Source organism: Oncorhynchus keta, chromosome 9 (assembly GCF_023373465.1).
Source record: "Oncorhynchus keta strain PuntledgeMale-10-30-2019 chromosome 9, Oket_V2, whole genome shotgun sequence".
Classification (NCBI taxonomy): domain Eukaryota; kingdom Metazoa; phylum Chordata; class Actinopteri; order Salmoniformes; family Salmonidae; genus Oncorhynchus; species Oncorhynchus keta.
The window spans coordinates 23328208-23344367 of record NC_068429.1 but is presented as its reverse complement, the minus strand read 5'-3'; the positions used below and the strand labels follow the sequence as shown (position 1 = coordinate 23344367).

The window sequence follows — 16160 nt, the reverse complement described above, 5'->3', positions numbered from 1 at the left end:
CAGATTCATATAACCACCACAAATCTTGATATGGTTCAAATGATTTTATTGATTATGATTGCAAGCCCATATCTTGTTTCACATTTAATACAATGTACACATGGTTACATTTAAGAGCGGTAAGAGAAGTTTGAATGATCAAACAGAAGAGGGTATTTTAGTCAAGAAGGCATGCTACATACCTATGATAGGTAGGCAGCTTAACCTGAATATACAGAATGGATGCAGGTGTGAGGGTTTTACTCAAGTAAATACACAATTGTCAAATAATCGCTACAATAATATAAGATGAACCGGCATGAAGGTTTATTTTAGAACATTTGGCACATACAGTGAGGCTGTGGTTCCTGGAGTGTACACACTGATGCATTGGTATAACTTTGAGCTGGAGGGAGTTCCTTATAGTCCAAGGGCCTGAAAATAACCGTATGTCCATCATCCATTATCTCTGTTGGATGAAAAATGTCAGCAGCATCTCAGACCATTTACCAGAATTTGGCTGGTGGCTTGGACTCATTTCAGGTGTGGAGTGAACAAGGAGAAGGGTAGAGAGTCGGTTCCCAGGCCAGACTGGAGAGAGAAGGCACTTTGCAAGGCCTGCCGGATTTTGGAATCTCTCGGCAGAGTATGAAAGACTCTTATCTGGCACCATGTTACCCGATGCTTTACTGCAGCCTTTCTTAAAGTATGGATTGAGATCCACTTTGGATTGCTGATGCTACAGGTGCATTAGGAAAGTATTCAGACCCCTTGACTATTTCAACATTTTGTTACATTACAGCCGTATTCTAAAATGGATTAAATAGAAAATGTTCGTCAATCTACACACAACACCCTATAATGACAAAGCGAAAACAGTTTCAGAAATATTTGCAAATGTATTAAAAATACAAAACAGAAATACATGATTTACATAAGTTTTCCAACCCTTTCCTATGAGACTAAATTCAGCTCAGGTGCATTGTGTTTCCATTGATCACCCTTGAGATGTTTCTACAACTTGATTGGAGTCATTCTGTGGTAAATTAAATTGATTGGACATGATTTGGAAAGGCACACCCCTTTCTATTATGGTGGAAATTACAAGAGTATGTTATAATACTTTTATTGCATCAAATGGTTATTTAATGCAACATAATAGAGGGTTCTTATAACTCTATTGTGTCTGTGTGAACTGAAAGTGGGAGATAACACTGATAGGAGATTTACGATGTCTTTGGGTGATACCACATTCCAGAGCATGAGTTAATGTTTCTGTACTGGGGTACCAGGGGGAGATGACTCCCGTATGGAGTTGGGGGCCAGACCCTGGTCTCTACACAATGAGAACTGTTTTTTTTTAGTATCTGCTGTGAATTATAAGTATCTTTCATACAAATCTTAACCTTGTGACCCAATCCATACATCGGTTGTTTGTCATATAGACTGAAGAAGGATGGAGTTTGCTATAAAATGCTGTGGCTCAAACCATCTCGTTGAGTTCTCAGTGATCACCTCCAGGGGTAATTACCGACCAGCTCCACTACTGCAGTAATTAAAGAATAAAGTTGGATTATTTTTAGGAAATCTAAAAGTCTCCTTTTGATTTCAATAATTCCACCACACTATATAAAAAAGGTCCCACAGTTGACAGTGCATGTCAGAGCAAAAACCAAGACATGAGGTCGAAGGAATTTTCTGGGGAAGGGTACCAAAACATTTATGCAGCATTAAAAGGTCCCCAAGAACACAGTGGCCTCCATCATTCTTACATGGAAGAAGTTTGGAACAACTCAGACTCTTCCTAGAGCTGGCCACCCAGGAGACTGAGCAATCAGGGAAGATGGGCCTTGGTCAGGGAGGTGAGCAAGAACCTGATTGTCACTCTGACAGAGCTCCAGAGTCCCTCTGCGGAGATAGGAGAACCTTCCAGAAGGACAACCATCTCTGCAGCACTCCACCAATCAGGGCTTTATGGTAGAGTAGCCAGACAGAAGCAAGATGACAGCCCGCTTGGAGTTTGCCAAAAGGCACCTAAAGGAATCGGACCATGAGAAACAAGATTTAACTCTTTGGCCAGAATGTCAAGCATCACGTCTGGAGGAAACCTGGCACCATCCCTACAGTGAAGCATGGTGGTGGCAGCATCATGCTGTGGGGATGTTTTTCAGAGGCAGGGACTGGGAGACTAGTCAGGATCGAGGGAAAGATGAACAGAGCAAAGTACAGAGAGAACCTTGATGAAGAGTGCTCTGGAGCGCTCAGGACCTCAGACTGGGGCGAAGGTTCACCTTCCAACAGGAAAATAACCCTAAGCACACAGCGAAGACAACGCAGGAGTGGCTTCGGGAAAAGTCTCTGAATGGCTTTGTGTGGCCCAGCCAGAGCCCGGACTTGAACCCAATTTAGCATCTCTGGAGACCTAAAATTAGCTGTAGAGCAACACTCTCCATCCAACCTGACAGAGCTTGAGAGGATCTGTAGAGAAACTCCCCAAATACAAGACTTGAGGATGTAAATCGCTGCCAAAGGTGCTTCAACAAAGTACTAAAAAGGGTATGAATACTTATGTAAATGTCACATTTTAGTTAATGTTTTTATAAATGTGCAAACATTTATAAAAACCTCTTTTTGCTTTGTCATTATGGGGTATTGTGTACACATGAGGAAACAAATGTATTTAATCCATTTTAGAATAAGGCTGTAACGTAACAATATTTTGTAGTGGGGACAGTAACATTAGTAATCTCAAATGTAAACGTTTTTATACATTTTATTTGTAGGCTTAGCTCACATAATATCATTTAAAAGTTTGCATTACGGTATCTGTATAGAATAAATGTGGCAAATGTAGATGTTAATAAATGCATTTCAAATGTTTTTTTAGGAACTCAGTCGGGGTCTCAACTTACTGTTGAAACTTAGTTAGAATAGTAGAATACACAAGGTGCTATTTAGAAATGTGGTTGTGCATCACCAGTTTTCTCGTTATGTCAGTCACTCAATTAGCCATGTCAGCTAACAGTTTTTAGATTGGTAATTCAGTCTAGCCAGCTATCTAAACTTGTAGTAATCATGGCAAAATACCAACAGGCCACGTGGCCAAGGGCAGTGGTGTAAAGTACTGAAGTAAAAATACTTTAAAGCACTACTTAAGTAGGTTTTTTTGAGTCAAAAAAAAAAAAAAAAAAAAAAGAAGTAAGACATTTACTTCACTACATTCCTATATACAAGAATGTACTTTTTACTCCATAGATTTTCACTGACACCCAAAAGTACTTTCAAATGCTTAGCAGGACAGGAAAATGGTCCAATTCACACACTTATCAAGAGAACATCCCTGGTCATCTCTACTGCCCCTGATCTGACGGACTCACGGAACAGAGAACATCCCTGGTCACCTCTACTGCACCTGATCTGGTATGACTCACTAAACACAAATACATTGTTTGTAAATTATGTCTGAGTGTTGGAGTGTGCCCCTGGCTATCCATAAATTAAAAACCAAAATCGTACCATCTGGCTTGTCTAATATAAGGAATTTGAAATGATTTATACTTTAACTTTCGATACTAAGTATATTTTAGCAATTACAATCACGTTTGATACTTAAGTATATTTAAAACCAAATACTTTTACTCTATTTTACTGGGTGACTCACTTTTCTATTAACGTATCTTTACTTTTAATCAATTATGACAATTGGGTACTTTTTCCAACACTACAGGAGCACATTGATTTTGGTAACTACTCTCACTCAGATACCATATTAACATAATAATAATAATAATAATAATATATGCCATTTAGCAGACGCTTTTATCCAAAGCGACTTACAGTCATGTGTGCATACATTCTACGTATGGGTGGTCCTGGGAATCGAACCCAACTGAGCTACAGAAGGACCACATGATGTGAGCCATGTCAAAAATGGGTAGAATTGCAGGAAACTAGCAGTAAAACTGCAGAAAAAAATTATCTGCCCCTTGGCAAAATGTGTAGGATTGCAGAAAACATGCTTTAAAACATCCATTTTTTTCTCCGCCATCAACAGGGGGCCACTAAAATGTTTTCTTAGGACCCCCAAAAGGGGGCATGTTTTCATGAGCTTGGGTCCCAAGAAAACATCGACTTTCTCATTTGGTTCACAGGCTGAAAAGGTTTAATAACCCCTGCTTGACTGTACACACACGCGCGCACACACACACACACACACACACACAATGTTCACTTCTCACACACACAAACAAGTCATGTACTTTTTCACAACTAGGAATGTATAGAATTCACTCAACATATTCAGAAAACAACACTTAGGCCTAATCAACTGCAAAAAGGCTCCAACAACTATCACCTGATACACTTCACCACACAACCATTTCGCCAGTATGCTCACACACACGCAGAGTAAGAAGTATAATATGTAGGCTGATAGTCATGGCACATCCGGGGGGTGAGGAGATCAAGAGGGGTTCAGCAACATCACATGACCTCACAGCAAGAGTTCTGCTTCCGCGCCTGGGGAGAACACACACACACATACAGTATGATTTCACTAGCAATCTAATACTGTATGTCCTCTCATGAATTATTGTGTGTGTGTGTGTGTGTTCCAATACGTTTCTCACCGTCTTGTAGAAGGCTTTAGACTGGTTCCCCAGGTGTTCGGACTTCTGGACTAGATCATCCAGCTTCTCTCCTCTCTCCAACAGACTTTCCATAGTGTTGTGCTGAGAGAGGAGATGGAGAAGTCATTAAAAAAGGGATAGATTGACAAATGTAACATGTTCACTACACCACGGGTAAACAACCTCTTGCTATTGACATGAAAATGGTGGGTAGAAGTGGAAAACTTAGCTTGCAGAGCTGTGAGGCTGCTGTTTTTTCTTGGTGCCATGAATCTTTTGTTTGGGCATGTTTTTTCTTCTTCTCACATTTATCCACACATTCATTCAGGTTTCAGAACCATTAGGCAAGCCTAGGAGCCCTAGACGTAGCAAGTACAGTGTTAACAGTCGGTTTCATAGCAAGACTGCATCGTAGCTTATTAACTTGTGGGCGGTAGGTAGAGCGTTGGACCAGTAACCGAAAGGTTGCTAGATCGAATCCCCGAGGTAAAAATCTGTTGTCCTGCAGCTGAACAAGGCAGTTAACCCACTGTTCCTAGGCCATCATTGTAAATAAGAATTCTGACTTGCCTAGGTAAATAAAGGTGTCAAAAAACTATTTGGGGGCCAAATAACTGTAATTTTGGTTGACATGATGGGTTTAGGTTGAAACCTCCGCCTAAGTTGAAGACAAAAAAGCGGTGTGCCACAATCAGAAACAGGAATGGGGTGGATAAGGCACGCAGGATTGTGTGGTAATATGAACCTCTCAACTTTGAACTCAAAATGTCCAAACTACAGCCGTTGAATGTGTTTCTTACTGAACGACTAACAGTGGCTGCTTCTGAGATATCCCAGGCCGTGGAAAAACGTTAGCAGAGAAATGTCCCATTCCAAAAGAGGAGAACAGACGTCTACAGATGGTAATAAGAGCGTCTGCTAAATGACTTAAATGTAAATGTACTGGATTTGGTTTTCAAACCAAAGAAAGTCACAAAGCAGGGTTGTATCAACTAGCTAGATATCACATAAATCAGATAAATTTACAGGGTTTGGTAGATTACTTTATAAATGTAATCCGTTGAAGTTAAATTACAATTACAAAAATGGGTAATCCAAACTCAGTAAAGTAATCTGATTACTTTTAGATGACTTTCCCCTAAAGATACATTAGAAGAAGACAAAAATGAATATTACCAATTGACATACATCTATTGCCGGATATGCACGACTCCAACTCGATCATCAAGTTTACTGATGACACAACAGTGGTAGGCCTAATAACCAACAATGACGTTGAGACAACCTTCAGGCCCTGGCGGAATGGTTCTGGGGAAATAACCTCTCCTTCAACATCAACAAAACTAACGATCTGATTGTGGACTATCAGAGAGAGCATGCCCCCTTCCACATTGATGGGGCCTCAGTAGAGGGTCAAAAGCTTTAAACTCCTTGGTGTGCACATCGCCAAGGGCCTGAAATGGAACCTGTGGTGAAGAAGTCGCAACAGCACCTCTTCAACCTTAGGAGGCTGAAGAAATTCAGCCAAGACCCTCATAAAACTTCTCCAGATGCACCGTTGAGAGCATTCTGTTTGGCTGCATCAACGCCTGGTACAGCAACTGCACAGCCAGCAACCGCATTGCTCTCCAGAGGGTGGTGCGGTCATCCCAATGCATCACCGGAGGCAGACTGCCTGCCTTCCAGGACATCTACAGCACCTGGTGTCACAGGAAGGCCAAGAAGATCATCAAGGACATCAGCCAGCCGAGCCATAGCCAGTTCACTCTGCTCCCATATAGCAGATAGACAGTACAGGTGCATCAAAGCCTGGACCGAGGAAACTGAAAAACAGCTTTTATCTCCAGGCCATCAGACTGTTGAACAGCCATCACTAGCCATCCACCGCCCGGTACTCTGCCCTGCACCTTAGACACTGCTGCCGCTCTATATGTACACTACTGGTCAAACGTTTAGAACACCTACTCAAGCAAGAGTTTCTTTATTTAGACTATTTTCTACATAATAGTGAAGATATAAAAAGTATTAAATAACTCATGTAGTAACCAAAAAAGGTGTTTAATATTTTATTATTTTAGATTTTTCAAATAGCCACCATCTGCCTTGACAGCTTTCCTTGGCATTCTCTCAACCAGCTTCACCTGGAATGCTTTCCCAACAGTCTTGGAGATCCCACATGTGCTGAGCACTTGCTCGCTGCTTTTCCTTCACTATGCGGTCCGACTCATCCCAAACCATCTCAAGTTGGTTGAGGTTGGGGGATTGTGGAGATCAGGTCATCTGATGCAGCACTCCATCACTCTACTTCTTGGTAAAATAGCCCTTACACAGCCTGGAGGTGTGTTGGGTCATTGTCCTGTTGAAAAACAAATAATATTCCCACTAAGCAAATCAGATGGGATGGCGTATCGCTGTAGAATGCTGTGGTAGACATGCTGGTTAAGTGTGCCTTGAATTCTAAATAAATCACAGTGTCCCCAGCAAAGCACCCCCACACCATAAAACCTCCTTCTCCATGCTTTACGGTGGGAAATACACATGCGGAGATCATCCTTTCACCAACACCATGGTTGGAACCAAAAATCTCCAATTTGGACTCCAGATCAAAGGACAAATTTCCACTGGTCTAATGTCCATTGCTTATGTTTCTTGGCCCAAGCAAGTCTTCTTATTGGTGTCCTTTAGTAGTGGTTTCTTTAAAGCAATTCGACCATGAAGGCCTGACTCACAGTCTCCTCTGAACAGTTGATGTTGAGATGTGTCTGTTACTTGAACGCTGTGAAGCATTTATTTGGGCTGCAAATTCTGAGGCTGGTAACTCTAATGAGGGGCGGCAGGGTAGCCTAGTGGTTAGAGCGTTGGACTAGTAACCGGAAGGTTGCAAGTTCAAATCCCCGAGCTGACAAGGTACAAATCTGTCGTTCTGCCCCTCAACAGGCAGTTAACCCACTGTTCCTAGGCTGTCATTGAAAATAAGAATTTGTTCTTAACTGACTTGCCTAGTAAAATAAAGGTATAAAAATCTTCTGCAGCAGAGGTAACTCCAGTTCTTCCATTCCTGTGGTGGTACTAGTGAGAACCAGTTTCATCATAGCGCTTGATGGTTTTTGCGACTGCACTTGAAGAAACTTTCCGGATTGTCTGACCTTCATGTCTTGATGTACTGTAATTTCTCTCATCTTCTGTATACCCCCCTACCATGTCACAACACAACTGATTGGCTCAAATGCATGAAGGAAAGAAATTCCACAAATTAACTTAAGGCACACCTGGTAATTGAAATGCATTCCAGGTGACTACCTCATGAATCTGGTTGAGAGAATGCCAAGAGTGTGCAAAGCTGTCTACAAAGCAAAGGGTGGCTTTAAGAATCTCAAATATATTTAGATTAGATTTGTTTAACACTTTTTTTGGTTACTACATGTGTGTTATTTCATAGTTGATGTCTTCACTATTATTTTACAATGTAGAAAATAGTACAAATAAAGAAAAACCCTTGAAAGAGTAGGTGTTCTAAATCTTTTTACCGGTAGTGTATATAGAGACATAGAACACTGGTCACTTTAACCATGTTTACATACTCTTTCATCCACCTTATATTTACAGTGCTTTGCCAAAGTATTCAGACCGCTTGGATTTCTTCACATTTTATTGTGTTACAATGGGGTTGAACTAGATTTAATTGTCATAATATTTTGTCAAAAATCTACACAAAATACTCTAATGTCAAAGTAGAAGAATTGTTTGATATTTTTTAAGATAACTAAGCAGTGACCCTCAGCCCCTTTCTGCAGTAAATCCAGACTACTCTGAACCGCAGAAGAGTGGAGGACTTCTGCCAGGCAGCATAAACCGAAAGTTGTCCTGTTTGAAATCTCCTAGTTAAAGACATGCTGCTTCTCATTGTTGCAAGGTGTCTAAAAATATTTTTACTTCACTGCTTTATTTAACTTTTCATGTGCGAACCAAACACATAAAGCATAATGAACATCTCTGTGGTGTGCGCGGGAAAGACCTTGAGTCCACAGTGAGTTTGATAGATCACCTGGAAACTCACTCTAAAGCTGAAACTAAACATTTGTCATGTTAATGGCAAATGTTTCTCTCCTGATTGTAAACTGAAAAGACATATGGGGAAGAAATCATGTCAATGCAAATAATGTGTAAAGTGCTTCATCTTTAAGACACATGTGGCCAGACATATGATGATTCACACACAAAGGAGAAGCCATATAATTGCAAAGATTGTGGAAATTGTTTCATCCAAGTCAGATCTGACCAGGCATGTGATGATTCACTAAGGGTTGAAACCATATACACTGAGTATACAAAATATTAAGGATACCTGCTCTTTCCATGACAGGTGATTCCAGGTGAAAGCTATGATCCCTTATTGAGGTAACCTGTTAAATCCACTTCAATCAGTGTAGATGAAGGGGAGAAAAACGGTTAAAGAAGGACATTTAACCCTTGCAACAACTGAAACATGGATTGTGTATGTGTGCCATTCAGAGGGTGAATGGGCAACACAAAAGATGGAAGTGCCTTTGAACAGGGTATGGTAGCTGGTGCCAGGCACGCTAGTTTGTGTCAAGAACTGCAATGCTGCTGCTGCTGGGTTTAACACACTCAACAGTTACATGTGTGTATCAAGATTACCGTGCTTTTACACCTGCATTGTTTGCTGTTTGGGGTTTTAGGCTGGGTTTCTGTACAGCACTTTGAGATATCAGCTGATGTACGAAGGGCTATATAAATAAACTTGATTTGATTTGATTTGATTTGAAGAATGGTCCACCAACTAAACGACATCCAGCCAACTTGACAACTGTGGGAAGCATTGGAGTCAACATGGGCCAGCATCCATGTGGAACACTTTCAACACCTTGTAGAGTCCATGCCACAACGAATTAAGGCTGTTCTGATGGCAAAAGGGGGGTGACAACTCAATATTAGGAAGTTGTTCCTAATGTTTGGTATACTCAGTGTAGGTGCCAAGAATGTGAAAAATATTTATACCGTAAGGACATACTGACTAAAGGCGTCCACATTATGTTTGGTTTGCTCCTAGCACAACTTGGCTAGGCGAACATCTGTACCTCGCATACTCCCTTTAAAACACCTTTTGTTGAAAGATTTGCAACAATATTACAGTTTGAGACATCGTGGCAACAAATAGCCAATATTCACTTCCTCAAAAGTCTCAATTAATCTAAGATCAATCAAGAAATCTGTAATATATTTTGACCTTTCTGCAGAGGTCTTAATTGTGCGATTTGACAATTTATTAAGATGTTTGGTGCATCATTTCTCAAATGAAAAAAATAAATAGCCTTCTCCGTTAAATGACAAAACACACATAATTGAAGAATCCTTACTGTTGACCAATCACCGAAGGTGTGTAGACTTCGACTAGCCTTTTTTTTAATAGGTGTTTCTTAAAAGTGCATTGTTGGTTAAGGTCTTAAGTAAGCATTTCACTGTAAGGTGTACACCTGTTGTATTCGGCGCACGTGACAAATAACATTTAATTTGATTCATAAACATGTCAAGAATGTGGGAAATGCTTCTACCGTGAGGATTACCTGAAAGCTCATATGATTACTCACACTCAGAAGAAATCATATCAACGTAAAAACATGTCAAATGCTTCATCTCTAAGACACAGCTGAACAGACATATGAGGATTCACACGAGAGAAACGAGAAACAACAAACATGCAACGATTGTGGGAAATTTTTCAACCAGGAGTCAAATCTGAAAAGGCAACTGAGAAGGCATATTTCTCACACAGGGGAGAAACGTCTGGAAAATGTAGTAGCACCGCAGCAAACTTAAAACAGCACCAGCAGAGAAACCTTAAGGGTCCAACACCTGTAGCAGATGCTCGAGTATGATTTACTTAAAAATCACAAATGTACTCTTCATAAGAGAGAACTCAACAGTTCCCTTGGAGTAAAATATGTTCCAACCAGTAGATTCCAACTAACATCTGAGTCACATTTAGAAGGGTGCAACACAATTCTATGTGCACCAACAACAGTGCAAACAGAAATGTCATATTTAGAGCAGACAGGATTTCTTACTCTAGATAATAGATTAGCATGTCTGTTCTATTCAATATATTTCTATCCGGATGCGTCATAACCTTTATCCCAGTTACTGGGTCAGGTAGGATGACATAGCCCTCATGTGACTGCTCTTGTTCAAATAAGATATAATGAATGAATCAATGCATTTGGTAAACATTGAAGAGTATTGCTGTTGGCAAAGAGTTGCTTTGACGAAGACTGAAACATTGGCAGATTAAATCAGATATTTATTTGCAAGTGCTGTGTGTGGAGTTCTCTTACATCAAAGTACTTTTGGATATCTCTTTGGATACTACCTATGGATGTAGATATGCGAGCACATTTCAAAAAGACTCCATGGACATTTATTGTAGAATCATGACACATTTCAGTCACTCAACTCTGTCATCACAGCTGTTCTGTCTGTAGAAAGGCTCCTTATTCATTATTTGTTTCAGAAAATTTTCTTACACTTTAATTAAAATGAATGTTACATTTTGTTATTACACACACACACACACACACACACGAGAACTCAACTCACCAGAATTATTTTGGTTTCGTCCAGCTCAGCTTGTACTTTACTCATTGCGTCTGCCTCCCGAGGATTCTACAGGCAAATAAACAGGGTTAAGTTAACGCATAAACAAAACCCCACATTGCAACACTTGTTGTTATAAGAAGTCCATCTATGGAACTCACTTCCAGATCAGCTCAATCGTGTGCAACATATTGATGTATTCTAATGCAAATCAAAATGTAAATAAATCAATTGTGATTAACCTGTGCGAGGGAGTGTGTGTGTTACCTGGTACTTGGCGAGGTAGCTGTCCAGGGCAGTATAGTGGACAGTGTCAGGAGAACCAGAGGGCCAGTCTATACTGCTCACCTGTCTGGAAAATTCCTCCAGCACCTGAAAGAGAGAGGAGAAGAGAAGGAGAGAGAAGGAGAGGGGAGGAGAGAGAAGGAGAGAGTAGTCAGGACTGAGTACTCATCCGAAGCAGGATACATGCATCAATCAAACCTCTGAGTTTCTAAATTGAATTTCAAAAAGACAGATGGTAAATCCTCAGAGGCAGTAATATTTTACGACTAACAATTCATGACTAATGGCCCAAACATAGGAAATGCAGAAACTCATCTAGTTCTCCGACTCCGCTGAGTAAGTGGGTCTGAATGTAAGGCAGATCACATGAATAGGTCAATATGGTCAAATGTAACACAATATCTGCCAATTAATTTTCAGCAGTATTGCCCCGGTCTGTCTGTTTGGTGCGCGCGTTTGTCTATCACTCCTTATGTAGCCAGCTAGCGATGCTAGTAATGATAACGGTCTTGTGGGTAGACAGAAAGACTTTCCACAAAAACCTTCTCGAATTAAATGTTAACTATAAAGGAGGCTTAGCTGACAAGATTATTTGCAACAATTTGGTGGCCGTTGTTTTGCATATGGGGCGGCAGGGTAGCCTAGTCGTTAGAGCGTTGGACTAGTAACCGAAAGGTTGCAAATTCGAATCCCCGAGCTGACATGGTACAAATCTGTCGTTCTGCCCCTGAACAGGCAGTTAACCCACTGTTCCTAGGCCGTCATTGAAAATAAGAATTTGTTCTTAACTGACTTGCCTAGTAAAATAAAGGTAAAATAAAAATAAATAAATAAATATTCTGCCATGACAAGCTGCAGCAGTAATTCAATCAGTAACACCACTAGATGACACATTCCACTATTTCTAAATGCACAATTAAATGGGAATTAAACTCTTGTTTTTCTGACTCAAAATTGGTCTTCTAATGTGATTTAAGCATTGACAAGGACTCAGAACATCCATTTACATTGTTTCTGTATGAATAATTGTAATATTGAGAGAAAAAACTGGAGAAAACCCCCAGAGGAATACTGAATTCTTGAAAATACATAATATAATTTTATGGGACCCCTTAGTCCCATTGTTTTACGAGGTATATTGATATAAAACATATCTTGTACACTAAGGACCCGGGGAAGAGCTTTAGGGTAGAGGAGAATAGAAAAATGTGCCTATTTGAAAGCTAAAAATATATAAAATATGGAGTAGCTTGTGACATTCTTTTAAAAGTAGCTCTCATGCTAGAAGAAGCTGGAGACCCCTGCTCCAGTATCCAGAGGGATACTCTCCTACCTTATCCAGTAGGGTGAAGCACACTCTAGAGGGATACTGTCCTACCTTATCCAGGAGGGTGAAGCACACTCTAGAGGGATACTCTCCGTCAGCAATCACCACCGCACCCAGGGAGTCGTTCCTTACATACACGTGACACAGGTACTCTGAGAGTGAACACACACACATTCAGTCTCTGAGACACCTATGGGGGCTAACGTGGAGTTAGTGAATGTGGGTGGTATTGTGTGTGGTGTGTATGTGTAAGAGAGAGAGCTGCCTAGGTGTGCATGTCGTCCTCATACTAACCTTGTTCTTTGACAGAGGCTCGGCTCCCTATAGACGAGCGTTGAACTATGAGGTCACTGGTGAATGTCATGAACTCCTGAACACTGAGACACAACCACACACAAATAATGAAGCAAGTCTCAATTAATACTCATGTAGCAATCGGAAAACCTGGGCAACACTGCAGATCAGACAGAGATAAGTACCTGACACCAGGTACCTGACACCACTAATTTAAAGAAACAGGTGACATGTCACAATTGAAACATGGTGTGGCCAACCCTTCTCCAAGAGAGCTAGTGGGTGTGCATTACTAATAGCACCAGCCCTACACAAACACACTTCCTGATTCAGCTAATCAAGGAGCAGCTGATTAGTAGAATGTGTGTATTTATATTACTGGGGATGGAACAAAGCCCTGCGGGAGGTTTGGATAGCTCTACTCCACAAAAGGAGGGTAAACCAGCCCCCCCTGTCATAAACGATAGGGCTGGTTTCCCAAAACACTGACTAATCACATTCTTTAAGGTTTAATGGAAATTCTTAATTTAAAGTATTTTTTAGTCCAGGACTAGGCTTAATCTGTGTCCAGGGAAACTGGTCCATAGATAGATAGACAAAGAGCCAATCCTACCTGGACTTCTGGAAGAAGCTGAAGGATGACAGGTCGAAGGCAGCTTTCAGTAGGTTAGACTTGGTGGTCCCTTTATACAGCACACTCAGACTGAAAAGCTTCATGGTGGTGGTGTGAATAACCTCTGTCTTCTAACGCAGGCAGCCTGCAACGATGAGATCAAGTCCTGTGTCACTTTCAGCTACACGCCGCTGCTGTCATGCTAATTATCAACACTGATGTGTGACATTATCTCTCTCACACACAGTGTGTATCTTATTAGTTACTCAAACTTGGTGATTAACTATACAACATGATCTGAATTAAGTTATTGGGCATACTGGTAGCAGTATTAGGCACCGTTTTTGCTGTAGTACAATAACCAAACAACGTTATCTGTAACTAGCGGTTAACATTAGCAACTAGATAACTTTAGAGAACTAGCTAGCGTCTGAAAGCTACAGGGCACAACTGTCACTATCAAATCAACTTCCAACATTTCAGCAAATCAACAGGTTGCTGCTAATGACAGTTTAACCGATTAAAGACTGCGACAGACTTGAAACATAGCTAGCTAGTAAGATAAAGTAGTTTTACCTTGTTCTCTCCTCGACACAAACTTGATCCACCAGAAATTACCGGCTATAGTACGAGTAGGCTAGCTTAACGTTAACTAATTAACGTTAGCTTTCAGTACAATTTTAACAAGTTTAAAATAAATACACATTTATTTTGAATATAGTTTCACTAGCTTGTTTAGTTAAGCGATGGTGGTATTAACTATAACCAGAGATATTGCTAGCAAAAAAACTCCCCTTTTCCAAACTACACAGGATGTTGACTACGTCATTAGCGGAAAACGTCCATCCTCAGAGATATCCCGGTTTACAGAATTCCAAAAGTTGAGCGGGAGAAAGGTACCTACCCCTTCCACTATCACTCACTAGTAGCTGTTACAAATCCTCCTTCCAATAACTTAAAGAAATATACTGTTATTATTGACTTCGTTATAAACACTATTATTTGTACCGCAATACTTAGGGTAATATGTCATCAAAATGAATATTTAGTTGTGGTTGTGGTCCTATTTCTCTGTAGGTGAAGGCCTTGCAACATCATATAAACAACAAAGATATACTTTTTTGAACACTTTTAATGTAATAATACAAACACACCGCAGTTTCCATATATATTAGTAATCATATCTAACCAAGCATAAGAATCCACTTGGAGGCAAAGCATGACTTCAGCGTGTGTCAAATAACCTGTTTATACTCTTTTATTGTGAAACATTTGAAGCACCCTATATCTACGTCTCAGAATAGGCTTGCTTAAGTAAATAATATGAAAAACATGCTGTTAACTCCCTGCTCTGCAGAGAGAGAATGTAGACTATTCTCTGATCTATGTGTGAGCATTACAAAAATATATCAGAATACAGACCATCATGAGACATAAATGGAAGAGCACAGAGAAAGTATTATTTTTAAAAAGCGTTTTTTTTAAATGCTATATTTTCTTTCAGCTCTGCAAGGAATTAAATATGTTTTAAATTTCACACAATTTGAATAATGCCTTTATGATTGTGTTTTTAAAAACTGTAATTTGTTACTTTAGCAATTTAATTAAATTCACCTTAGTAATCTTCAAACTTGTACTCAAAGGTGTAGTCCTGTGTAGGCTCTGACTCCTGGATCTCTGTGAAGACCTCGGCAGGTGTGGGCTCTGTGTACGAACTCTCCACAGGGAACCACGAGTCATACCAGGAAGTAGTGCTCTCTGTCTCCAGCTCCGCCGTCGTTGTGGGGGCCGCCGTGGTGGTCGTCGTGGCAACGGGCGTGGTGGTGGAGAAGTTATACCTGAGTCTCTGCTGGTGCATCTTGCGCAGGCGCATCAGCCGTAACCGCCGGAGACGCTCTGCATTATGGGAGTTGGCCGACGTCCCGCCCATCCCGCCAGTGGCGCCCGTCTTTGTTGCGTCTACGCTGCCAACTGACCCGCCGCTGATGTCACTTCCTACCCGGGGGGGTGCTTTGGTAACAAGCCGTATGGGCCTCTTGCCGTGGAGGACCATAATCTGCTTAATTCGGTCCCAGTTGGACTTGGCCAGGGTGAAGCTACAGGGGGTGGCTCCGGAGTCGTAGCCCACAATGCACAGCCGGGTCTGGAGCGTGTGGCCGTCGACGCGAGCCGTCACACGGTACTCCCCGGGGTTCAACAACCGCCAGTAGTCACCAGCCGCAGCTATAGGTTGGGAGAGAGAAGAAGAGGGAGAGATGGAGGGAGGAAGAGGGTGTGAGAAAGGGAGGGAGCAGAAAGAGAGAGAAAGTGGATCAGAGATGTCGTTTGGTGTTATACAGTGCATTCGGAAAGTATTCAGACCCCTTGACTTTTTCCCCCCATTTTGTTACGTTACAGCCTTGTTCTAAAATTGATTAAATTG

At 41.0% G+C, this 16160-nt stretch overlaps 2 protein-coding genes across 9 annotated transcripts in view; both read right to left on the bottom strand.

Moving 5' to 3' along the window:
• Positions 1-29: 29 nt before the first annotated feature.
• Positions 30-14628, bottom strand: LOC118387406 (synaptobrevin homolog YKT6-like). 3 transcript variants are annotated; one of them, XM_035775738.2, is made up of 8 exons: positions 14315-14623; positions 13739-13883; positions 13126-13208; positions 12883-12983; positions 11487-11591; positions 11223-11288; positions 4608-4709; positions 30-4497 (listed from the first exon to the last, which is right to left on the bottom strand). In XM_035775738.2, exons 2-8 carry the CDS (start codon positions 13840-13842, stop codon positions 4462-4464), a joined length of 597 nt encoding a protein of 198 aa, XP_035631631.1. In that variant the 5' UTR covers positions 13843-13883; positions 14315-14623; the 3' UTR covers positions 30-4461. The 3 variants fall into 3 exon arrangements, with proteins under 3 accessions (XP_035631631.1, XP_035631633.1, XP_035631632.1); XM_035775740.2 differs by lacking the exons at positions 30-4497; positions 4608-4709 and adding an exon at positions 4717-6963 and having other exon boundaries at positions 14315-14627; XM_035775739.2 differs by lacking the exons at positions 30-4497; positions 4608-4709 and adding an exon at positions 6970-10995 and having other exon boundaries at positions 14315-14628.
• Positions 14629-14852: 224 nt separating this feature from the next.
• The window catches only part of LOC118387407 (adipocyte enhancer-binding protein 1-like), a 38355-nt gene continuing 37047 nt past the window's right edge, over positions 14853-16160 (bottom strand). For all 6 annotated transcript variants that reach the window (XM_052525496.1, XM_052525495.1, XM_052525497.1 and 3 more), the window contains one exon: positions 14853-15961. In XM_052525496.1, the coding sequence (XP_052381456.1) occupies positions 15354-15961 (608 nt within the window). In that variant the 3' untranslated portion in view covers positions 14853-15353. The remainder of the gene's footprint in view (positions 15962-16160) is intronic.